The sequence below is a fragment of the Bicyclus anynana genome, chromosome 24 (assembly GCF_947172395.1).
Source record: "Bicyclus anynana chromosome 24, ilBicAnyn1.1, whole genome shotgun sequence".
NCBI lineage: Eukaryota > Metazoa > Arthropoda > Insecta > Lepidoptera > Nymphalidae > Bicyclus > Bicyclus anynana.
Genome location: NC_069106.1, coordinates 3,862,299 through 3,889,926, shown reverse-complemented (window position 1 = coordinate 3,889,926; position 27,628 = coordinate 3,862,299). Strand labels below are relative to the sequence as shown.

The window sequence follows — 27,628 nt, the reverse complement described above, 5'->3', positions numbered from 1 at the left end:
ACTATTTATAATCAACATTGAGTTTACAAATTAAGTTCTCACCATGCTTATATGTACAGCGTTGAGCATTTTTTCAGCATATCATATAATTTAAATAAATTCTTATTTAAGCTTAATCGATTAATAATAATGATATTATACAATTTGATAGGATACATAGCACGACTTAAGTTAGACTGTACATTATTAACAATTTATTAAATAATTAGGTTAATTAATTAAATGTATTTTATAACACATTTGCTTGTAAAGTATCTCTTAATTCACCAAGTTCAACATCGTAATGTATCTCATTATGCACACGTGCCGTAATGTAATGTAAAACTGAACATAGTTCGAAGAGCCAATGGTCATTGGGATTCCGATGTGCTGGAATGGCGACCCCGTACTAGAAAGCGCAGTTTTGGTCGATCCCCCACCAGGTGGACTGACGACATCAAGCGAGTCGCAGGGATTCGCTGGATGCAGGTGGCTCAGTATCGTGATGTTTGGAAGTCCCTACAAAAGGCCTATGTCCTGCAGTGGACGTCCATCGGCAAAAAAAAAGGTAGTTTATGACATTTCAGTGACACTATTTCTCATTTTATGTTTGTTACATGTCTGTGTATGGTTAGAACCCCAATGCGTAAATAGGCTAGAACCCCAGGACATGGACAGTTTAAAAATGTAAACGGAATCATTCTAGAGTTTGGCTAATGAATGTACAGACTGAAATCGCCTGTGATTTAAAAAAGTCGGAGTAAATTCTCAAAACTATTGTGCAAATATGGAATAACTGAGTTTAATACCTATAGTTTGTGTAGTAATGTATTCACAAACAAAAAATAATTTTAAAAAATTATGAAAACGCATGTTTTTTTTAATTTGTTTAATTTTTTTTTAATTTGGCGGGCGATTTCTGTCTCTACTTTCATTAGAAAAACTAAAGGTATTGTAAAATAATTATATTTTATTAATTCTGTTTCAAAATATTTTTTCATGTAGTATTATTAATAGTAGTATTAGGTATTTAGCAATGGACTAAGTCAAATGTGACAATGGTAATAATTTTACAAGATTCTGTATAGATAAAATAATTTTAGTTTGTGTGTATGATCAAATCTTGGAAACCATATTAGAATGACTTTTTGACGTCGATTCTAAACCATATGCCATAAAGTTAATTTGTTGTAGTCAAATAATGGCTTTAGAATCTCGTAAGCTAAATATGGGTAAATTAGATAAATCCATCGAGTTGTAACTTCATTTGTCTTAGCAAAAACTCTAGTAAATACATGTTAAAGACAAAGAGTTTATGTAAATGCTTGGTTTTTTATTTTCAAAAAAACATTTTTGATTATTAATTTGTTGGCTTCGTTTGTTTGTCGAGTTGGCTTTATTTAGTTTAGTGCCAACGTCATAAAGTATGTAATATATCTATCTTATAAAATCTGCTGCATTAGATTTAAAATTAAATATTTTCATTAATTAAGGACTCCAGAAAAAATAATATATCAGAATTAAAGTATGACTATTTTCAAAAGAATTTTTTCTTACAATATGTATCACAATTGATTCATAATTTTACCTTATAATCTAATAAGAGTCTTTACACACGGCGATATTTTGGCGCGCGACAAAGCTTGACAAACGCTATTAAATTGTATTCGTTTGCCATGGTTATAGTATAAAGGTTACACAGGTCCATTATTTACAAAAATCGTTTATTTTATATCACAATATGCTATTTCTTGTAAATCAATTAGTAACTAATGAGAATAATAAAAATAATGGTGAAAAAAAAGACTTATTTTATCGCTGTTCAACTCTTAACAATAATAAATTAGCACTTTGTTGGTGTTTCGATTATTTAATTTTTTTTTCTGAAGAAGTAAGGTTTAAATAGTTCAGCGGCAATTGTATAAGTTTTATATTATTATTATATATATTTATAGTAATATTTCTAAATAAAAATTTATCATTTATTGTAAAACGCATAACCAATCCAATCCGCGTCGAACGTTCGTCGTGTGTGAAGGCTCTTACGTTAATTTAATATTACAATTAATACATAAAATTGCACTATCAGATTTACTTATAAGATAAATTATTAACTAGGTTAGTTAAAAAAAAATATTATTGATCGATTATTATCGTCTGCCAAATCTGAAAGTTTTAATTGAAAATAATCAAAATCTCAAGCAAATTAATTGTCTCAAATAAAAAATTGTAAAAAAATTGAATGTGTATTTACATTGGTATAATATATTAATCATTAATAGTCCGGGATCCGTAGAACATTTTTTGTAACTGATTACTATCAAGTTTAAAAAAATGTTATTTACATTTTAATTAATTAAGCAACATTAAAAACAAACGGCTGGTCAGTAACTAATTTTATTATTACTCTATTATATATTTATTCCTTATTGATACAAGTTGGTAAGAGGGTAGTTTATAAAAATTTGTTACTAACCAGATGTTTTCTATTACTGATGATTAATTAATAGTTATACAACTTAACAGCCACAATGTCTTACAATTTGCGTGGTACATTATTTCATTCCGACGCTCAGAAATTTTTATTTCCTGGTACCCAGCTACCCGAATCAAGAATTTTCGTAAATAAAAAAGTTGATCGTCTCATCGAGATGAAGCTACTCACGGAAAATTCACTTGATAGTAATCAGTTGTAAAAAAAATTCTACGGATCCCTGACTATTATTTTCTTTTGCTTTAACGTTTTATTGTTACTAATTGCTTGGGTTTATATAAAGGAGAATATAAAACGGCACATAATTTTGTATCAAAACTACTGAGTGTAGTTTATAAACCTTGTTTATTTAAAAACTACACTCGAGTTTTGATAACCCCTTTTAAGGTCGCCATTGACGGTCAATTATTCTCACGTTTCTGAAAAGCAAACGTCGCATACGCGGCATACTGTACAAGTCATGTACGCAGACACACGATCAATTATAGTCGTGGGTGCTACAGAAACGTGAGATAATTGACTGTTTGTGGCTAACATTACGCAACCGTTTCATTATGTATTATTATAATAATTTATTTACACTAAATATACTTATAGATTAAAAATCACTGTCCAATATTGTAATATAAGCATGTAAAACCACGTATCACTATAAATGTCAGGGAGATGTTATCACCTCTAGGGTTATGTCATATTCTAAAAACATTACTTTTTAATGGACGAAATTATTTATCGATAGGAACTTATTTATGATTAATTCTTTGAGATTACTTTGACATAACAAAATGGTTAACTTAATTCAAATTCAAAATTCTTTTATTTTAAGTAGGCTTAGTTTAGAAGCACTTTTGAAACGTCAAGTTTGACTAATTGTACTTAACTTGTATTGTTTTTTACGAAAATACCGAAACCCAAATCGTCCTGTCGAGATGTGGTAGTACCCTTTGATTTATCTCGACATAAAAATGGTTAAATTTTCAAGTGATTAGAACAAGTATTTTTTTGAGTCGAGAGGTTTAAAAACGTCGTGTGAACATATACTTGGAAATGCATTTGTTGTATTTAAGAGTGTGCAATATGTAATTTGGTGGTTACAAATGGTTCTGGATCTCAGATTCTGGAAAAGTTAGGAGCCTGATATTTGGGTGAATGATATTTCAAAGTGTTAGCTTCGTTATGACTATACAAAATACACAATTTGTAAAACTTTTCTCGATAGTTAATTTTTTTGAAAAATACATGTTTTGCTCACATTTTGCTTTCAATCTCAGGAAAATAAACTTATTTTCTTAAATTTTTGTTTTGTATAGAAAATTAGGTATTTATCTTGAACATGGCCATTTTGTTTTTCGTTATGTTGTTTAATTTACTTGCAATTAGGTAAAAATGGTTTTGGCGCTCACGTCGTAAAATTTGCGCGCGCGTCAATCGCTCCGTGCTTTTCACTCACGTGAAAGTCATAATTCGGCATCTCGCTTGCGCTTCGAATTTTATCCATATCGTACCGACGCGCTGCGCGCTCTTAACGTCCGTTAAAAAGCTCTCGTGCGAATGAGGGCTTTCTCTGGAGGTGCCTAACATCTCACTGACTGGTATAATAAATAATATTTTATATTTTATTAATAATAGTAAACGTTATCACTAATTAGACAGTCCACTTTCATGTTCCTTTTCGACCCTCGGGTCTTGGGACCCCGGTCGCTGCCACAATCACGTGTGAGAGTGACCCAGGGGTCCGTGGCTGTGGTGGTGGTTCGCAGCCAGGTGGTGGAAGTATGGCGCGTATGGCCCCGGCCCCGTGAACGGGTAGGGGACCCCGTGGGAGTAGAGCAGCCCCCCAGGGTAGGGGCCCGTGGAGAAGGCTCCCGCTGGAGGCGGAGGAACGGTTGGACTGTTGACATCAAGCCCAGGGTTCTGCTTTTTCCATTTCGTTCTGCGGTTTTGGAACCAGATTTTTACCTGCGAAAGAAAACGTCATTTACAAAAAATATATAATATTTTTTAAATATATTTATGTTATTTGTACGTGTTGCCAGTGATGACCTATGGTTCCGAGACTTGGTCGCTAACTATGGGCCTCATAAGAAAGCTCAGATTCACACAGCGGGCGAAGGAACGAGCTATGTTAGGAGTATCTCTGCGTGATCGAATCAGAAATGAGGAGATCCGCAGAAGAACCAAAGTCACCGACATAGCTCAACGAGTTGCGAAGCTGAAGTGGCAATGGGCGGGGCACATAGTTCGAAGAGCCGCAGTGTTGGCCGACTCCCCACCAGGTGGACTGACGACATCAAGCGAGTCGTGATGTTTGAAAGTCCTGAGTTATTTTATTACTTTACATTTGTTTTCGGATTAGATTATGGGTTCGAATCCTGAGTCGGACTAAGTTTTCAGTTACATCCTCAGCCTGGAGTTGGAAGTTACACCCCGTTCTTAGAAAAGTACGTTAAGTCCCTACAAAAGGCCTATGTTCAGCTGTGAACGTCCTTCGGCTGATAAAGATGATAATGATGAATAAAAAGGCTGATAATCATCATCATCATCGTATCAGCCGATGGACGTCCACTGCAGGACATAGGCCTTTTGTAGGGACTTCCAAACATCACGATATTGAGCCGCCTGCATCCAGCGAATCCCTGCGACTCGCTTAATATCGTCAGTCCACCTGGTGGGGGGTCGTCAAACACTGCGCTTTCTAATGCGGGGTCACCATTCCAGTACCTTGGCTGATAATAATGTATACTAATACTACAAAAAGGATATAGATTCTTCGTTTGTTTGCATTGAAACTACTAAACCGATTTGAGAAATTATTTCTTTGTTGGGAAGCTACACTATCCCCGAGTGCTGTAGGCTATATTTTATCGCCCTATTCCTACGGGAACGAGAACTACGCGGGTTAAATCACGCAGCAGCTGCTAGTAATGATTAAAGTACATAAAAACTTCACTAACCTGTGTCTCCGTTAAACTTAGGCTCAATGCTAAGTTAAGCCTCTCACAGACTGACAGATACCTAGTGGTCTTGAATTTATTCTCTAGAGACACCAGCTGTTCATAGGTGAAGGCAGTTCGAGCCCTTCTGGGTTTCGTCCCCCCTTTAGAGTCCCTCGAGGATCCGCTTTTCTTCTTGGAACCGGAGCTGGTTGGACTCTTAGGGTCCCCGTTTTCGTCCAGGTCTGATTGGGTGAGGATGTCGTCATCCATGTTGGACGTCTGGTCGTCCGTTTCGACATCGTCCGCTTCTATGTCCGAGTGTTGGAGGTGGTCCTTCACTGTGGAAGAAGAATAGGTTATCAGTTTTATCAATATCCATAGACAATAGACACTTATTACTGGCTACCATTGTACCATAGACATGTATTTTTGGTATATTCCAACATTTATTTATAAGGATTTTGCGCTATTTGTGTGCGAAAAAATTACCAGCAAAATCTCTCTACAACTTGCTTAAAGACCTTGGCCTCTCTAGAACTGCAGCTAGTTATATATTAGAACGGGTATCCAAAGCAGCTCTAGTAGGATCTTAACAAATTGACGGCCTCCGTGGCGCAGTGGTAGATATGTGCGGTAGAATTACAAGACCGAGGTCCTGGGTTCGATCCCCGGCTGGGCCGATTGAGGTTTTCTTAATAGGTCCAGGTCTGGCTGGTAAGAGTCTTCAGCCGTGGCTAGTTACCACCCTACCGACAAAGACGTACCGCCAAGCGATTTAGCGTTCCGCTACGATGTCCTGTAGAAACCGAGAGGAGTGTGGATTTATCCTACTCCTAACAAAACCCGCTTCCATTAGATTGCATTATCACTTAGCATCAGGTGAGATTGTAGTCAAGGGCTAACTTGTAGATAATAAAAAAAAGTTGGCTGAACAGGGAGAACAACACGAGCGGAGAAATGGACGACAGCGTTTTTGACGTTTGGAAATAAATTAAGTTTTATAAGAAATCCTTTACTTTTATTAATTGATATCGATATATTTTGGGCCCTTATTCCATGTACTAAACGAAATTATATTGTTTATATTAAATTCGATATGAGTCAACTACCCTATTATTGTATTTTAGTGTTTCCATCAAAAAATACAAACACGCAATTTGATTTTCCACTCTGGTGTATTTATAAGTTGTTTTCTGATTAATATACGGTGTCATAACAAAAAAAAAATTACGAATGAAGCGCATATGTGTAGTTAAAGTGAGGAAATTGTATATCTTACGAGCTACAGGAGATTATAATTTTTCATGCACTGCAAATTAATATATGAAATTCACTGTGACGTACATAAATACTTGTACATCGCACCCAGAATGTCGAGTGTAAATAAAATTGTTATAAATTTTACACTAATAATTTCCTGGTGAAAAGCTATGTGCACATTTTTTTCACGGGAGAGAAGGCTTACCTAATTGCTCAGCTCAATTTAAAAGTACTGGACCATTGTTACACACTGTAAGGTTTAGGTAAATATTGATACTTCAATATTATTTAAGCTATCGCATAGGTTTTATCGCGGGCTTTGAGCACGGAGACCGAATAAAGAAATTCCGTAACAAAAATAAATCTAACCGTGCATCAAGTTAACATTTAAACATTTCAACATTTCAACGTTATCATATCGACTCAACTGGACAAGTGGTGTGAAATTATGGGACAAAACTTATTAAACCGAAGTTCAATTCCAGCTCAACGTAGACATTTTTTAGAGTTAGACTAGTTTCGGGCCCTTAGTTATGAGCTGGTTCTGTAACGCGGCACGATCCAAACATGCGGCGTGAATTTTAGCCGTGTTTCATAATAAATGAATACTTTTTTAATTTACATTTAAAATACTTGTAAAACTTTAAACAGACATTGACTCGACAATATTCAATCGCAACTCCATTCTAACAAGATTATCTTCTCACAGCCGAGTTGCTTGTAGTTCGCTCGAGAAATCCTCTTTTTTTCCAATTTTATCAGACGTGTTTATATGAAACAGTTTCAGATGATATAACGATCATTTCCGTTTCCTTCTCAATCTACGAGTGTTGCCACTGCAAAATGGTTTTAGGGCTATATTCATTTTTAACGAGGCAACATTGGCAACAACTTTTAAACGTCCGGAAACATTAAAATATAATTTACTGCCGTTTTATTGTGTTTAGTAAAATTAGTGAAATACTCTCTCTAATGGCCGACAGGATATATAAATATTAGCAGAATTGTCACGGTGTTTAGTCGTCGCGTCGGAAAATCGCGTAGTGCGACGATAAAATCGACATTAATTAATTTGCTTTAGGGAAATAAGTGGCGTAAAGCTAAATTTGTGAAATAATATTTCATTTTATTTGGAAAACCAACGTATTTTTGACGCGACAACGTCTTATAATTCGATGGAGCTGCAAACTCGAAAAAAGATGACGTCATGCGTCGTTCCCTCGCTCTAGGGTTGCTAACTTTTTTACAAGAAATAGAAGAATTCTGGTCTATGAAGATTATTATACAGTATTATAAAAAAACAAACATTTTTTATTGAAAAATGCCACAATCTGTCACAATCAAAATCAAAATTTTCACTATATTTTGGCAGCACTGAGCCAAGTGTTGGTTTTGGATCACAAAAAGGTCCTGAATTCGAGTCGTGGGTCGGGCTATGAAATGTTAGGCTTTTTTATCTCCCAAGAAATTCTTAGTAAAAAAATCTGCCTGGAGTAAAGAAGTCGATGGTGTTAAATCTTTCATCTTTCATGTTGATCGTTACAGATCAAAACCGATTTCGTCAATTACGTCAACCCACATTGGCGCAGCATGGTGGGTCTACTCTCTAACTTTATGAGTGAAACCACACGGTGCTGTATGGTGATTTTCACACCCATAGTTGTATAGTTTTCATGGAAAAATTAACGGCGAGCTCAAACTTATGTCCATTTAACGCACCCTTATCAAATCACTATGTAGAAAAACAAATATAATCTATATTTAATAATTTAATATTATAAAGAGGAAAAATCTGTATTTTTGTATAAAACAAATACTCAAAAACTACTAGACCAATTTGTAAAATTCTTTCATCAATAGAAAGCTATGTTATCAGGGAGTTACATATAGGCTATGTTTTATTCCCGTATTCCCACTGGAATGGGAACTACGTGAGTGAAACCACATTACCGAAACACATCGCAACGTAGGTAGATAGTAACCTTAATACTTATTTTTTAAACCGAATTTAAATTAATAACAAAGAGAAATTATTATTTTTAAACCAGCAAACAAAGATATAAACTCATAAATACAGATGTCAAGGTACATATCTCACAAACATAATATCATAAACGATAATTCGAAACTTTACGGCACAAAGCAAAACATAACTTTCTGACACTTCAGTACCAATATACTGGAACGAATAACGTCATAACTACTATACCGTGTCAATTAAAAATAAATCTTATTACATGGGCATTAAACTCAAATTACGGTGATCGTATAAATCGTTTAAGTTTCTCCTTTTTTAAGTCGGTTGTCCAGATCGCGCGGTACGAATTAGCGCTATAAAATCACAAGCAGATGTTCTGACGACAGATATATTACGGGCGGGATAGCTTGGCGTGACGGTGGCTCAAATTAAATCAAAACACTCATAAGGGCTGTATTACAGAATATTGCTGTGTTGCTCTATGGTCCTATTAGCATATTATTCACGGATTGCCTATTATTACCTCATTGTAGCATCCAGATTTTTTATTTTTCTGCTCAGTGGTTATTCTTCTTTTTTTTTCAAGTTACTTCATTATCAACCCATATTCGGCTCACTGCTGAGCTCGAGTCTCCTCTCAGCATGAGAGGGGTTAGGCCTTAGTCCACCACGCTGGCCCAATGCGGATTGGCGGACTTCACACACGCAGAGAATTAAGAAAACTCTCTGGTATGCAGGTTTCCTCACGATGTTTTTCCTTCACCGTTTGAGACACGTGCTATTTATTTTTTTTCAAATGCACACAACTGAAAAGTTAGAGGAGGAGGAGGGCTATCACAGTTCTTATTTTTTTTAAAACACTTGAATTCTGACATTAGGTGTACACTGAGTAGGAATACGTCATATTATGTGCTGCTTTAACGAAAAACATACTTTCATAGTAGCATTTATTGTGGCATTTGGCTCCTTTTGACTGTGATTCAAACGTGCTTTCAAATACTGACACAAATCGATTTGTGACCTTATTCGTGATACCGTTTTTAAAGCGCTTATTGAATCTAGTAGTATTATATCTATGATTAGACCCCACAACCGGTACATTACATATTAAACTTCATCTATACTTAATATTATAAAGCTGAAGAGTTTTTTTGATCGAACGCGTTAATCTCAGGAACTACTAGTCCGATTTGAAAAATATTTTTGGTGTTGGATAGTCCACTTATCGAGGATGGCTATAGGCTATATTTTATCCCCGTATTCCTAAGGGAACGGGAACCACGCGGATGAGACTGCGCGGTTTCTATTAGTATCTCTATAACATCACCAGCTAACATACCTACCCTTCAAACCTAATAAAATTTAATATCGACATCGTCCACGCGGAATTCCGTTTTTCACAAATCCCGCGGAAACCATGATTTTTTCGGAATGAAAATTGGTCTATGTGTTAATCCAGAGTAAAATCTATTTCCATTCCAAATTTCAGCCAAATCGCGTCAGAAGTAGCGGCGATAAAGAGTTACAAACATCCAAACAAACTTTCGCGTTTATAATATTAGTAGGATAGTAAGAGCTTTCCTTAACAAACTCTGTGACAGAACTTTACCACCTACTCCTGAACTATTTAGAATCATGGAGTCGATGTTAATAGAATTCAACTATTTCTATTAGCCAAGCAATTAACATGTCATTAGAACAACTACCAGTGAATGATAGACATCTATTTGATCTGTGAACAGTTGAAACATCTTTTTTTTTAATTCCTACTCAGCTATAGACTCCAGTAGCTACATACATACTATCCATACATAGATTATAAACTAGAGGACGCTCGTAATTTTGTTAGCGTGAAATTCAGTTTATCATAAATCCCGCGGGAACCTTGGAATTTTCCGGGATAAAAAGCCTATATTATGTTGCTCAATAACCTAAAAAATTATTTAAATCGGTTCATCCGTTCTAGAAATTAGCCCGGATAAACAGACAGAGAGACAGACAGACAAAAATTTTATTAAAGCCTGATTGTGTTTTAGTACCTATCGTGTAAATAACTATATGCTCTGTCTCCGATTCCGGAGAGTGGGTTCGAAACCGGTTCGGGACATGCACCTCCAACTTTTTAGTTGTGTGCATTTTATAAAATTAAATATCACGTGTCTCAAACGGTGAAGGAAAAACATCGTGAGGAAACCTGCATACCAGAGAATTTTCTCAATTCTCTGCGTGTGTGAAGTCTGCCAATCCGCATTGGGCCAGCGTGGTATACTATTGGCCTAACCCCTCTCATTCTGAGAGGAGACACGAGCTCAGCAGTAAGCCGAATATGGGTTGATAATGATAATAATGATGGCTTTCGCATAACTGTTGGATACAAAAGGCAGTGATTCTTGAGACGGCGTGTATTGTGAGGAGGTTCCTCACTCTGGAGCCCTGACCACCGGTTGCTTGGGCACTCAAATGTCCCGCAGCTGGAGGGTGGTATTTTTTATATTTTTTTAATAATGTTTTGTATTTTATACTCATATTGTTAAAAATTAAAAAAAAGAAGTAATAAATAAATGAGTGAATAATAACATGATGACGCATTGATGAAAAATCCTTCCGTATTTTTTCTTTTCATAAGAACCGCTAAATGTATCTTGATGGACTGATAAATAGGAACTAAATAGATAGAACATACATAACTTTTTATCACGGAAAAGCAATGCACATTAATTTTCAATTTTCTCTTATTTCAAATTATTTTTTGCCAATGTTAATTTATCTCGTGTTTTCAATACTTGTGATACAAAACAGAATGGAGATATAGTTTTAAAAGTAGTGCTTTTCCCCCGCCTTTTCCCTTTAGTTGACATGGATATCAAAGCATGTAGGCCGTGTAAACATCGGTCGGGTTTGCAAGTAGGGAGAGAACCCTACGAGGCGTACGAATAGCTATTAACTACGTAGGTAGTACCTATATGTATTGTAGGAAATAGTTATAGTCTGAAATATGAAGTCGCTCGATCTCGTGTTGGCTCGTGCCGACGCTAGGTGACGTGTTTCCATAAAGAGTAGGGAGTTAGAGAGGGGTAGCGATCGGTTGGTGGAACGACTTGCGATATAAATGTCGTTCGTCGTACGGCTTCAGTGTGGTTATGGCATTCAAGTCGTCCACATTTCTTGTTGTGTAATTCTTTATGGGTTGGGATAGGCGGGGAGAGTGATTTGGGTGGAAAAGGGGAGTGTTAGATATCTATCAAGGGCGTTCTTAACCCTACACACATCGTTCATAAGTGCGTGACTCCACTCAAGGTCATTCCCTGCCATTTTAGGGTCTTATTTTGGTTACAGTTTGATTTGTTAATTAAGTTGTCCTGAAAAATGAATCAACCGTTGTACAACATTGGTTTTCTTGTTTTTGTAATCCACTTTCGAAGACTTCTGCTAAAAGTATAGTAAACGGCATGTTAGTTGAACTATGCGCAGTAACACATTTGCGGGTGTTAGCAATGGAGGTAAGACGTCACAAGTAGAAGTAACCATAGCAACACGTTGACGCCACTACAATCACGTGGGACATTTTCAGCTCAGGCTCCAAACCAAGTGGCACGTCACGTCGATTCTCTTTCTACGATCGCAAACGCTTCGAAAACTAATAAAGGAGATGGTCCAAAATTGTATGGAGCCCAGGTCCAGTTATTGTACTCTAGCGGAAATAAAAGAAAATATTTTTTTAAGTATTTTTGATTATACAAATACGAATTTACTTTAATTCTTTCGAAATAACATTCATTATCTCCCAAGAAATGCAACACTATTAAGGGTAATAATGGCGGATTGATGACGTTTTCATTGCAGTAATCGATTTGACGTTTGCTGTCAATTGTCATGTCATAGTTGCTTTAAGGGCGCCATCTTGATATAACTCAAAAACTTGCGTTTTAATTTTATTTATTTCTTTTTATTTAGTTACATTTATTCACATTAATAAATTTTAATAAGATCGTTGTATTTTTTAAATTTTAATGATACGGGTTACAAGAGTGGACCTGCAATGGACCATCTTCTTTATGGGAATGATATTTGCTATCGACAGGTCACGTGATCATACATTCCCATACATTGTTTTGATATGGTAGGTAAGGCAGATTTTGCAGATACTGAAATGTACCTATTACACAATATCAAAGTCAGGATCAAAGCTTTTGTACAATAATTTCGAATCTCAAACACGCTACGCCCAAATCCCTGCGAGGAAAGGCACTTGTAATCGAGAGGGCTTTATTAATTACAAACTTGGACCGCAAATTCCCCCTCCCGACCATTGGCAAGCTATTACGAACTTTGACCTCTAGTAAATAAAGCTAAAAATCCCTCGACACCATTACAACAAGCACAAACTTCGAACCTTACTTTTGGGCGTAAGCGTTTGTACTCCTTTGTTGGACACGCTAAAGGATTTAAGACTTTAAATGTTTTACATAAGGTATATTTCAGTTTGGAGTGAGAGCGTAAACAAGGGCCATCAATTTGTTAAATGAAGAAAATGGAGAAGTGTAATTTGGGTAGGATTCTTGGTCGGGTGATTCAGCAAGGGTGTTCCTTGTTCGCAGTTATGTTAAACGATATAGCTGCTTTAGACTTCATTTATGTGTTAGGTAGACTATTACTGTCGGATATAGACTATATTATTATATTATAGTCTGTGTACGGTTCTAGAACAATCTCATATTTCTTAAATGAGTCATCATTAACAGGCGATGGATGTCTACGACATAGGCCTTGTGGATGGACTTCCAAAAACTCTTACCTTACTTACCTGATGGTAAGTGATGATGCAATCTAAGATGGAAGAAGGCTAACTATATTAGCACACCCCTTTTAGTTTCTACACGACATCGTACCGGAACGCTAAATCAGGGTAGGGTGGTAACCAGTGGCGTGCTCAGGGTTTTATTTATTTATTAAGGAAAATCTACCGTTAATACATTAAAGTCATGCTTACATTTAATTACAATTTTAGGTTATGTCAATGCTTAACTATTTAAAAGATTTTCACAACATTTCCAAATTTTTACATAGTATAAGTAATGTCATTAGTTTCTTAGCTACAACGTGATCTAATATAACCTACAATATAATCTAATATATAAAGTATATAAGAATAAGAATTTAATTTATAGGAATAATTTATACCACAAGTTTGGCATGAGAATTCCAAATACTATTTTAGATAAACAAGATGAAAATATCAGTTGTAAACAATTAAAGTTAAAAACGAAAAAAAAATACAAATTGGCATAAATGAAAGAAATGAAGGATTAAACATGTAAAAACTACAACAGTCAACAGTTAAAAATTATAAATGTCAACTTTTAACTAGAGTTTGCACTATGGGTACAAAATGGAAAATTCCCATCGCAATATAGGATCTATGGTGTGCACGCCACTGGTGGTAACTATCCACGGCCAGACCCGCCTCAATTGGCTCAGCCGCGGGGCGAACCCAGGACCATCCATCTTGTAAATCCACCGCGCATACCACTGCGCCACGGAGGCCGTCAAAATCATTGTAACAATTACGTAAAAGAGGAGTAAAACACAACTTTGCACCGCTGTGAACACGAAAGGGGGTGTTTACAGCATAAAGCCGGCGCGCGACACCGAGGGCTTAATGCTGGCGCTGACTTTTTAATTACAACCCCGAAATTACGTGAAAACAACCCCGTGACGCCGCGCATCGCAATTGGCTTAAATAGCTCACGAGGTTTAAGCTGACGCTTGTATATTTACATGAACTTGGGAAACGCTGCAATAAAAATTGATATTTAAAATTAAAATCATTTACAATTCCTGTTTTTTAGTTTACTTTTTTAGGCTTTTTTGACGGCCTCCGTGGCGCAGTGGTATGCGCGGTGGATTTACAAGACGGAGGACGGAATTTACGGACGGATTTTTTTAATTTGTCCAGGTCTGGCTGGTGGGAGGCTTCGGCCGTGGCTAGTTACCACCCTACCGGCAGAGACGTACCGCCAAGCGATTTAGCGTTCCGGTACGATGCCGTGTAGAAACCGAAAGGGGTGTGGATTTTCATCCTCCTCCTAACAAGTTAGCCCGCTTTCATCTTAGACTGCACTTACCATCAGGTGAGATTGTAGTCAAGGGCTAACTTGTAAAGAATAAAAAAAAAAAAAAAAAAGGCTTAGTTCAAGCACTTCTGGAACGTCAAGTTTGACCAAGTATTTTCCCTTATTGGGGCCTGGCAGAATACCAGTTAATATCTAACAATAATATTAGTCAGGTCCATTTTATTGGCACAACACAATTTCTAGAATTAACATTAAATGATTCTAAGAAATAAATGTATTAGTTTTAATTTAGTTATTATATAGTTATTAATTTAGTTCTTTATCTTAATTGTACAAGTAATATGATTTTCTATTTATTATAGGTACATATATAATTTATACATTTAGAAATAAATACACTTCACATTATAAATTCATATATAGATCACACTATATATCTTTACATCTGTAGTTTAATTTGATACTTAATTATTATTTTTAAACATATTTGCTGCTTCTAATTGAATTTAATTCAGTCTCAGCTGTCTCAGTCTCAGCTGAAAATCAGCGCCGTGTGCACACGGCATATGCTGAGCTGTACACCCTTTCTTTTTTAAGGGTTACAGACAGACATGCTGTCTTTAGTTAAGGATACTGTTTGTAACTTTTATATTTGAATAAATTTATTTTCTTTCTTCTTTCTTTCTTTCTAATTTAAGTTAATCTGAAATTATGTGTTGTGCTAAGAAATAAATTATTTCTATTTCATTATAGGTATTCTAAACATACACAACAAAGCCACATAGAAAAAACTCCATGCTCTTGTCATCTGAATGCACGCAGGCGTTTTTTTTAAATAAGCAATGAGGGAAGGAGATCGAATTAATTAAAAAAAATGCTTTTAATACTACTCGACCGCAATTTAATGTAATAAATTTGCAATGAGTCGATGTAAATATTTTCTATCATTTCTTTCTTTTCCAAATTAAATAACAGATTAGGGTATCGATCGTAGATCGTTAGATGGGCCACAAAGCGTCGCGGAATTGTCATTGGATTCGCACATTGAGTACGTCACTCGTAACACATTTCACTTTATTCATGTCGTGGCTTGTTTTTTTAAACTTCCAAAATGAACACGAAGGCATAATTAAGGGATTAAAATAAAAACAAAAAAACAATATTTTATTTAAGTCCACGTCCACTCACAGCATGCGCTTGTTACGTACTAAGATGTGCGTGCACGTCTTTTGGTTATGACATCAAATTGTGCGTTCTTTAATATGGAAAATGAAAATGAAAATGAAATGAAAAATCTTTATTCGTCAACTAAGTCTTACAAACAAGTAGCAAGGCCCCCTGTACTAGGTGGAAAACCCGTATTACTGGGTGCCCCGCTCATTCACCACACAGAACAACCGTAGTATGGAGGGGGCCATCTAACGATTTATATCGATGGATGAGGGTAAACATTTCTTATGGCGGATCTCATACTATAAGGTACCTAGTTAATTTAAATGTTAAGTTGCCATGCTACTAACAAGCTACGCAACTACGTGTCGATGCTACGGCACTTACAGGGCAACGATCGGCGACGCGAATCGAACAATGCGTAAAAAATCACGATCACAGCGCTAAATGGCGGACGCAAAAACTGCCTCACAGACAAAAGCTCGCGTTTCTAAATATTATCATTTAGGCCAAACATACACGAACAAGAGCCGTGATAGCCTAGTGGATATGACCTCTGCCTTCGATTCCGAAGTGGGTTCGAATCCGGTCCGGGGCATGCACCTAGAACTTTCCAGTTGTGTGCATTTTAAGAAATTACGTGTCTCAAACGGTGAATGAAAACATCGTGAGGAAACCTGCATACCAGAGAATTTTCTTAATTCTCTACGTGTGTGAAGTCTGCCAATCCGCATTGGGCCAGCGTGGTGGAGTAATGACCTAACCCTTCTCTTTCTCAGGGGATACTCGAGCTCAGCAGTGAGCCGAATATGAGTTGATAACGATACACAGACAAGCTGCGACTGCATAGTGAATTACAGACATCTACTTAGGTACTTACGTACACCAACCACACCAACAGTTGCAACTGCTTCGACCGCTTGATCAATGGCAGTTTTAAGCAATGATAATCCTACAAATATTATAAACGCGAAAGTTTGTATGCAATGTTTGGATGTTTGTTACTCTTTATCAACGCTACTACTGAAGCGATTTGGCTTTTGAAAATTTGAAATGGAAATGGTCCATGTGTTAACCCAGAGTATTTTACTCTGGATTAACACATAGGCTACTTTTTATCCCGAAAAAATCGATGGGTTCCCGAGATTTGCGAAAACTGGTGATTTTAATGATAATAATATTTGTTACTCTTTCACACCTCGACTACTTAACGATTTAGCTAAAATTTGGCATTGAGATATATTGTAGCATGGATTAACACATAGGCTACTTTTTATCCCGGAAAAATCCATGGTTCCCGAGGAATTTGTGAAATACTAATTTCCACGCGGACGAAGTCGCGGGCGCCTGCTAGTTTTATACTATAGATCGGTTACGTCTCTTCAAAATCACCGCAAAAAGTGATCCGAATAATAACCGACTCAGGATTCGAACCCAAGACCTCATTATCTGAAACCACATAGAACCACTACACCAACAAGGCAGTTATTATTCCTCGCATAGGCAATATAAAATATGTAAAACAACACAAATTGATGGCTCTCGAATACCCTTGTCCAAGCGCACCAACGCGTAGCAAAGCCTCGCACCTAAAAGGCCGAAAAATAAGCCAACTTAGACCGTGAACTCCCGAAATTTATGTCCGTTTGACCCCCGAAAACGCCTTATTCACCTTTTATTTTTATTTGGGTGAGCAAGGAACAAATCTTAGCGTAAAAAGGATAATAAAATAATCGTTAGATTCGTTTAGACGAGTCTAATTTCACGGATTGGTGCCCAAAGGGACGGCGACTAAGGGTTGGGTGCTCTCGCTCCAACTTACGGGGATGTTTTATGTGTTCTCGCTCTAATGGCGACCAATGGTGTACGGTTAGTTATGTGTATTTTCAGGGTTTACAGGTTCTGCTTTCCTTTATAGTTTGAGATTAATTATGGTGATTGTTTATGATATTTTGTTGCGATTTAACTCAACAACTAATCGACCGAGTTTAAAAATTGTTTCATAATTAGAAAGCTACATTTTCACCGAGTATCATGGATTATATTTTATCCCCATATTTCTGCGGGAACGAAAATCAAAACGCATTTGAAACCGGAGTGCGTCTGTTTAAGTAATTAACGAAGCTATGCATTCATTAACAAGGTTTCCGACCTTATACAATAGATACGACTAACTAAATTTATTCATAAATATTACCAATGATAAGTTTACACTTTAGATCGGTTACGTCCCTACAAAATCACCGCAAAAAGTGATCCGAAATAGGCTACACTGAGCGCACATATGCACATTTTTGTCTTTAATTCCATTATATATTTATGTATATATAGTTTTTACACTTCCTGAACACACAACTCGACATCGTAGACGATATTTATGTATTATTTGTGTAAATAACGTTCGTTGTTGACCACAATTAACATTCAGTTGTGTACTTATAAATTTCCTCTTTTGAGCGCCTCATTTTTCATGCACTAGTAACACATCTAACAGTATTTAATATCATTGGATATTACAATAATATGTTTTGAAAACAGGCAAATTGTTAATTTACTATTTTAATGAATTTAATTATCTGTAGTTTCATTAGGCTACCTACAGATAACTAAATAACGGTAGCTACAAATTAATTTTTCCTAAATCTGAAATAATACTTAATCTTTATATTGATCGAAGCTGCGCATTTATTTTTCCTACATCTGAAGTAATATTTAACTTTTATATAAAATATTTTGTAATTAGGTTCAGGTTTATAGGAAATAAAAGTCTTTATTATTATTATATTGATCGAAGCTAGCACAATCCAGACTTGTAGAACATTCAAGTGCCTACGTATGTTTTTAAAATATTGCGAAACTTTATAGTAATACCCAGGTACTGGCAGATCCTTAAGTAAGATCCGATAGTCAAATGATATGGAAACAATGACCATAATAAAATACCCCATAATGCATCAAGTAAGCCCCCGCCTTTATCGGGGATCTTAATCGACGGCCATTTTGAATTTAGCATCGTGAACGTTTTGTATGTGACTAGACATTCGAAATTTGAAATTGACTAGTAAATAGATACAATGGCGGAGCTACTCAGAGGCTAGACGGTACAGTGTCCTGGGGCCCTTATGATCCTCGAATCCTTACCTTTTGGAGAGTGTGCTTTGGAGCTATTCGACGTCATACCACCTTCTCCTTGATACCATCGCACCGCAAGACATCGGGTGGGTTTTCATCCCTATGTTGTAGATGTTCTTAGGACCCGTACAAAACGCTTTGCGCTTTGCTTTGCTAAGGTTTAGAATACCCTTCCCAAGTCTGTGTTTCCTGAATCTTATAACTTGGTTATCTTCAAAACAAGAGTGATTAGGCACCTTCTAGACAAGCGTGTCCCATCTTAGACTGTATCTACACTTACCATCAGGTTAGATCATGGTCAAACGCGAGCCTATTTACATTAAAAAAAAAGAAAGCAAATCGCGATTGAACTGAACTCGAACGAATACGTAAAAGAGCTGATGATAAAGAAGCTTGGCATTTTTATGTATTTGTGTAAATACATATTTAATATTTTTGAAATAGGTAGTGGTGGAGCCAGTGTGGCCCCATTTTTTTGTTTGCACTACTTAAGCCACTGAATATATATTATATAAATTATTATTTAAGAGGTGAGCCGTGATATCCCAGTGGACATGACCTCTGCCTCCTAATCCGGAGGGTGTGGGTTCGAATCGGGTCCGGGGCATGCACCTCCAACTTTTCAGTTACGTGCATTTTAAGAAATTAAATATCACGTGTCTCAAACGGTGAAGGAAAACATCGTGAAGAAACCTGCATACCAGAGAATTTTCTTAATTCTCTGCGTGCGTGAAATCTGCCAATCCGCATAGGGCCAGCGTGGTGGACTATTGGCTTAACCCCTCTCGTTCTGAGAGGAGACTCGAGCTTAGCAGTGAGCAGAGTATGGGTTGATAACGACGAGTAATAATTTGTTGCATGAACATAAAAAAAACGCACGCACTTCTCTATCTGTACAAAAAATACAAGCGTATCAAAATGTCATCATATGACAGACAAAGATGAAAATTAATTTTCAGAAAGTGTGTCCTAAGTGTGTTTCCTCGCAAATGTGCGTGTGCAGAGGCTGTAATTATCAAATCGCTTTGATAATTAGATAAAACCTCTGCTTCCTTACTATTTATACCTATAAGACCTATAGGTGTCTACGTACCAAAGAGTATAATCTATAACCTCAAAAAGTGGTTCTAATTTAGCTTCCAAGTTTTGACCCACAAATACCAACAGGGCAAATTAAATAAAAGCTTAAATAAAATAAATACATTTGACAGATTTATATTAGTTACGTCAAGAAAAAAATAATGAAGTCGCGACCATCGCCAATCACGTTTCATGACTGCATCCGGAAGACAACCGGAAGTTGCAAATCTTTCGCCGCCACAGCTGGACTGGCGCTAAGCCCTCATTCGCACGAGAGATTTTTTAACGGACGTTAAATAAGCTCAGTTGAGTAGCCAGGTAGATTCGGATAACTTTTTACGGTGATTTAGTAGGCACGTTACATATCAATAGTATAAAATAATCGTTGATGAATAATCATAGGCTGTTTTTTCGCAAACTGCCTCGTTGTAGTGATAATACATGTCAAGCCATCGTTTCAGCATTTTGCCACATACTTTATTCTTATAAAAAAAGTTTGCCTGAATTGAAATCAGTGCTGATTTTCAGTTAGGACCTAGTTCAGGTTAACTCATCTGATCAACTCATGTACTAGTACAAATTACAGTCAAACGTACTGTAAATGTGATTCTCTTTGACACTGTTTTTACAAATCTTCGAACATTCATTACAGAGTAAAAAGAATAGCTCGCAAATCTGACAGCAGTGTCCAAGCGGAAGTCACAAATCTATCGACAACGTATTAGTTGCTAGTAATGTATTTGTCTAGGTTTTTGACGGCTTCCGTGGTGCAGTGGTATGCGCGGTGGATTTACAAAACGGAGGTCCTGGGTTCGATTCCCAGCTGGGCAGATTGAGATTTTCTGAATTAGTCCAAGTCTGGCTGGTGGGAGGCTTCGGCCGTGGCTAGTTACCACCCTACTGGCAAAGCGATTTAGCGTTCCGGTACGATGCCGTGTAGAAAATGAAAAGGGTGTGGATTTTCATCCTCCTCCTAACAAGTTAGCCCGCTTCCATCTTAGACTGCATCATCACTTACCATCAGGTGAGATTGTAGTCAAGGGCTAACTTGTAAAGAATAAAAAAAAAATGGTAATTTATCTAAGCGCAGGCCTTGAATTAGGTATCTTTGTGCTCTATGTGATATCTATAGCACATAGGGTATAAAAATGAAAATTCAATGGAATCTAGAAGTATGTATATAGATTAATTAGAGCTTTTAAATTGAACAATTAAAATTTAAAATCGGTTAACAAGGATGGAGATAAAACTAAAAGTTAATTAACCAACGTTAATAAAAAGACACGAACGCGTCAAATTCAAAACCTATTTCTGAAGTTAGAAATATCAGTCTTAATTCCTAGAATATTCATAGAAATTCGTTCTGTATCTAAATAGTAACTTCCACTTATTATTTTGAAATCGCAGATAAGTAGGTACTCCAATTTCATTTATTGTTAGGCATAGATTCCTAGAACAGCCCAATTTGATCGAACCGTAACTAAATAACTAATTAACGGGCAGTAAAAAAAACTTCAATTACCAAGGCCCCCTTTTTACAACTATATAACAAGGTCTCACCTATCATGAAACATTAACAGGCAATTATTTTAATAATGGTTAGTTGAAAGTCAATTTATACAAATTACTTCATTGTTGTATCGACCTGACAAGCTTTTGGACAAACGTATTACCGTTCAATGAAAGTGATTTTAGTCTTTATGTTTAATGTAATAAAATTGTGGAGACAGTTGTAGAGTGTAATGAATAAGTTTGTCCGTCTTGAAGTCTCTATTAAGTACGTGACGAAAGCCAAACGGCTTTTGCTCGTGTGTGCCGGAACTTAGATTTATTTTTAGTTTATTTAAAACTTTATTAGAAGCTAATAAACGGTACGTGAATTGAAATGTCAGTTCCGCCATAATTATTTGCTTTGTTGTCCTTTTTTATGGACGTCAATTTAAGAAAGTTAATACTTTTTTGCAAGTTTTTGGTAACAGAATGTACCGAGGTACTTACAGTGGAATAATAAAATTGTCTCTTGTCACGGACGCTCAATGATTTTTAAATGGTATCAAACTGTTTCGTTTTTCTATAGAAATGTCTTGTGTGAATAGATTTTTCAATCATAATGTGCTTTGGTGATGAATAAAATGATGAAATTTTGTCGTTTGTGTGAGACATTCAATTTTTTAATTCCAACTATATAGGTAGTCTTAAATATTGGCTTTTTTCAATGAACTTTAAACAAGGAGAAGGTTTTCAATACGACTCAATGTTTTATTTTATATAGATTCTATGTTATGTGATAAATTAGCCAAATATAAATCAATTGATTATTTTAAAATAAGCTTGTTAAAGCTTAGATAATTAATTATAGTACATTATTATATAAGAGGGTAAGTTGAAAATTACAGCCGAGGCTATATTGCAGCTCGAGCCAAAGGCGAGAGCTTTATAAGGAAGCTGTAATTATCAAAGCGCACGTATGTCATACGACGTTTTATAACAGATGTGCGAGGAAACCTTTGCCTGTTTTTCATAAGATGACATTTTGATACTTTGATCATGTTTGCACAGATAGCGAAATGCGCACACCAGCGTTTGTTTTTTTAGACAAATGGAAGAAAAACAGCCAGTATTACTGATAAAGTAAAATTAATATTTTCGTGTTTCTGATAAATGGTTGACATTTATTGTCAAAATGATTAAAATTAAAGAATTAAATGTTTTTATTATATTTTATCTTACAAAGTTAATTTTATTCATAAAATTTTGAGCACTTTTCTGACGTAAAAACTCTTAGCCAAGATTTTAAAAAGTACCTACCGTTCGTTTGTAGACGGATGAAAAAGGTTTTATATTACATTATAGCACACGTGCCTAATGAGATACATTACGAAAATGATATAAGCGAATATGAAATAAGCGATACTTTACCAGCAAATGTGTTATAAAATAAATTACCTACCAACCAAAAATGTAGACACAAAAGCATGCATTTGAATCACTCACGATTTTTATGTCAGTTATATTTTGGGTTGGGTTTATTTAAATTTTATATTGATACATTAATAATCTATAGCTACTAATATTTTAAGGAGATAAAGATTCAAGCACTGCGCATAGACAAATAATTTCCTAAAAAACTTAGGCAAATAAATTGCTAGCAACTAATAGGTTGACGATAGACTTGTGACTTCCGCTTGGACACTGCTGACAGATTTGCGAGCTGTTTTTTTTCTGTAATGTATGTTTGGAAGCTGTGTAAAAAAGAAAAAGCATGTTTTCAGTCTATTTGTCTGTAATTAGCTAATTTGCAGATGCTTAGCAACATTGTTATCTATTTCAAGAAATGAATAAAAATTATAATAAAAAAATTCAACTGACTTCCAACACAAAAATTAACCAAAACTAAAAAGCAAAAAATAACATCGTACCTATGTGCTACCTCCTGATTAGTTTGTAGGCGGTGCCAAGCCAAATTTTTAAAATTGGTCTACAAATGACGGAAATATCGCTAGACATATAAAAAAAACATACATACAGCCGAATGTCGAACCTCCTCCTTTTTGGAAGTCAGTTAAAAGGAATGCCAATCCCCGGCCCAGGCCAACAACCACTCTGTGATTTACTTAAGGATGCCTATCTAAAAAAAATGATAATTCTACTTTATTTACTAATGAAATCATTTATCAAGAATAGTAAGGACATTTTTAATTCATCTTTAATTTGTCCCCAACGAGGACTAGCGAAGATCGTTGACCATGAAGCCTAAGTTTTACGTCATTTTTTGGTTTGTTTGTTAAGGTACTTAATAGAAAAAAATACAGATAAATAATATAGCTTCAAATGTTACTTCGCCGCTTTGGTAAACCGGCGAACTTGGAAAGGAGTGATAAAAAAAACTGTTTTCTTCAAGAAACACACTTTTAACAAACCAATTATTAACCAGATCCTTATTCAAATTCAAATTCAAAATTCAAAATTCATTTATTTCAAGTAGGCTCAGTTTACAAGCACTTTTGACACGTCAGTTGACTATTTGTAAAGATTCTACCACCGGTTCGGAAGGCAGGTTCTGCTGAGAAGATACCGGCAAGAAACTCAACAGTTGCTCTTTTGAAAAAAGTCATACAGTATTACAATTTACATTTGATAACAATTAAATTACAATTTCTTATAGTTTTATTTCCTGTGTGAAGGTGGAAGCTGATCCAATGGCCTCCAAGCACCTTTGTCGTTAAGGAACTCATCAATAGTGTAGTAACCTCGACTAAGTAAATGTTTTTTAACACATTGCTTAAAGTTAATTTATTTAGGTATACATCATACTATCATCTCCACATACTTTTATGCGGAGGTGTACCTGGGTTACCGGGGCCGACGGTGTCATGTTATTGTGTTGTATTGGTCGGTGGGCATTCTCCTTTATGTCGATAAATTTAAAAAAAAACCAGCGAAGGGCCTATCTATTCGCTATATTGCTACTACTATAAGTAGTTTATTTATCTATAGAATTCTCAATCCATACCTTAAAGTACATGATATAAATGGTATGAAGATAATTGGACCTTGGAGTAATGTTATTATAATAATAGCCATGGAAAAAAAGAACAGAACGGAGATGCGGGCATCGGCTGTTACCTAGTAAGTATAAATAAAATGAAAGTGTCTTATGTCTGTCTGCATAATATAGCATCAGTCTGCTGGTCGGTGCACTGAGAAATATAATCTACATGAGCTAGGTATTATAACTTAAATGAGCTACTTACTTAAAGAGTTTGCAGATTAATACTGGTGCAACATACGTAAAATAGATGCCGTATACTTATAGGTAAAGTGTTTTGCAGATAACATGGATAGGTACGTACAGTGACAATTGCCTGTTTGACTTTCATAATACATATGTACTATTAAATCAATTAATCAATCAATTTATTTCTTTGCAGATACATGCATTATTTATACAGGTGGTCGGTAGATGTAGATGGTAAATGTATCTTGCCAATTAGGCATGCAAATTATTTATTAAGTATTTAATGATTCAAATGACAATTTCACCATTTAAAATTTACATCTTTACAATAATTTTATAAGTAAACATTTTATAATTATATTACTAAAAATAATAAGTTAGTGTGAACTTTTTAAATATGTAATATTCATAAACATGTGACAAAAAAAAGAAATAATATTGTACCTTAAATAATATAATAATATTGTACCTAACCTAACCTAACCTATATAAAAAAAAGAAAGTGAAATAGTGAATCGCGGCAAACTTGCAGGGGTGAAACGAACTGTCACCGTAGGTAACCATGCTATCTGAAAAAAAAATTTTAACGCTAATGATGCAGCTTACTGTGTCGTTTAGATGCTATCTAGAAGATCTAGTTAGGGATAATAAAATTTGTATCAAATATGTAAATACAAGTGAGCAACCAGCTGACATGTTAACAAAGGCATTAGGTAAAGAGTTAATTGAAAAACATTTAAATAAGTGTGCCATTATTGTAAACTTTTTAAATTTTATAGACTGATGTTAGAATTTTAAGAATGTTTTATGTTGAGAGGGGGTGTTAGAATAATAGCAACATTAAACACTAATTGTATCTGTGGCTGAACTAACTATTTTATTGTCTATGACAGCCATCTCTCTTATCTATGTTTTATTGTCTATGACAGCCATCTCTCTTATCTATGTTAATGGTTGTAAAAAATTCTAGAAATAAAACGTGGTTTAACAAATACAGTTTCTTTTATTAATTTTCTACACCATAGATTAAATTTGCGGGTGCCAGGTACATTATGCGGCATTGATACTCCAAACAGAGCCCGGTACTTGTGACAAACGGTTGTATGATTAAGAGCTCCTTTATAATCAACTCCCCTTCTCCGCTCATGTTGTTTTCCCTGCCCAGCCAAATTTGTTATGATCCTACTAGAGAAGTTATGGTTACCTGTTTTAATATAGAACTTATTGCAGTTCTAGTGAGGCCAATGTCTTTAAGCAGGTTACAGAGTTATTGTTGGTATTCCTCTCGCGCCCATTTCTACAGGTTATAAATTAACTTCATAGCCACGTTTAATTCGTTCATTTGTTAGGTCAAAATATTTATTATAATAGCGGCTGTTTTGCTACATATTTTAAGTATAGCGCACTATATTAAAGCCAAACTTGATGTGAACTACTTATCAAAAATGAAATTAAAAATGAGGGCACCTATAAATAAATTTTAATTAAGTTATTCCTAAATTATTGACTTCCTATAAAATAATAACATTTTATGAAAAAAGATAAACAATACATCATTTTAAATAAATTAAATATGCTGCTCTCCTGAGGTCATCCTCAGACAGACAGCAGGAGGCACATAGAGAAGGAAAGCAAGAGAACTATGGAAGTGTCTGGAGGAGACCTATGCCCGAGGGCAAGCTGAAGAAAGGACAATCAGTGTCAATGATATATTACAATAATATTAGTTAATAAATAAATTAATTAAACAAATGAAAAAACCCGACTGCATAAATTATACAAAAACTGAAAAGAAAAAAAAACAAGCTCAGTCCAGAAGAAAAATACAAAAAATGTAAAAAGTACAAAAAATGTAGACGAAAATCATTCTTATCAATAGAATAGGTCCCAACTGTTTTCTAATTGCTTTCTACACTTCTGGACTGAGCTTGTTTTTTTTTCTTTTCAGTAGTATTCTACCTTAATTTTAAATTTATTTGTTCCTAAACATCACACATCGAGTTAGGCTTTAATTTTTTTCTCAGTGATAAAATCTACTTACCAGAGTCACTGTCATCCCTATCGTAATGAGGCCTCCAGTATTCATCATAACGTAGCGGCACCTCCGACCGGCCGGTGAACTTTGTTGGGTCCAGTATATTCTCCACGGAGAACGCGATCGAGGGCCGGTCGGGAGGCCTGGTGAGGCCCAGCCGCCTCGTGAGGTCCACTGGCGCCGCCTCTTCAACCCCCACGACGTCCACCTCCCCGTTGGCCTCTGCCTCCGCCTCGGCCTCCTCCTCCCGTCTGTCCTCTGAGCCTCGCGACATCGCCAGCATCGTCATAGCTCAAGACAGAGGCGTGCACAACTTTATTAACTGGGGTAGTACCTACGTACAAATTATATGAAATGGAAAATTCCTTCTTCAGTACTGAGTTTACATAGGCAGTGCATCATGCAACTATGAAGTGCACGCCAAATCTATCGATTGTTGTAAGTCACATATGAAGCGGATGCTTTAACTTAGCCTTTTCACAATCATATTGTTTCAGTCAATTTTTATTTTCACTTATAAGTCTTGTTTTTTGTAACTAACAGTTTATACACAATTAAATTTAACACTTCACTGTTATTTGTTTAATTTTTTATAACATTAATATGGTCCATTTGAACATGTGTTAATTTTATTTTAATTTGTCAGTTTTTGAGTATTTACTTAGATATTAGATGTTCAATGCGAGTAGAGAAGTTTATGTTCAGACGATCACACTTTACACCGAACGCAGGCGCGGCGTGTCTACGCGACC

At 35.7% G+C, this 27,628-nt stretch overlaps 1 protein-coding gene across 1 annotated transcript; it reads right to left on the bottom strand.

The window, feature by feature from the left end:
• Window positions 1-27,628, bottom strand: LOC112045425 (homeobox protein slou). Its single transcript, XM_024081591.2, has 3 exons — window positions 26,883-27,628; window positions 5,428-5,747; window positions 1-4,432 (listed from the first exon to the last, which is right to left on the bottom strand). Exons 1-3 carry the CDS (start codon window positions 27,163-27,165, stop codon window positions 4,184-4,186), a joined length of 852 nt encoding a protein of 283 aa, XP_023937359.1. The 5' UTR covers window positions 27,166-27,628; the 3' UTR covers window positions 1-4,183.

Excerpts from the sequence above, each read along its gene's own strand:
- LOC112045425 (XM_024081591.2), bottom strand. The coding sequence starts at position 27,165 with ATGACGATGCTGGCGATGTCGCGAGGCTCAGAGGACAGACGGGAGGAG. Across the intron at positions 5,748-26,882 it reads TAGGGATGACAGTGACTCTG|TGAAGGACCACCTCCAACAC; the intron begins GTAAGTAGATTT and ends CTTCTTCCACAG. Across the intron at positions 4,433-5,427 it reads TAAGTTTAACGGAGACACAG|GTAAAAATCTGGTTCCAAAA; the intron begins GTTAGTGAAGTT and ends TTTCTTTCGCAG.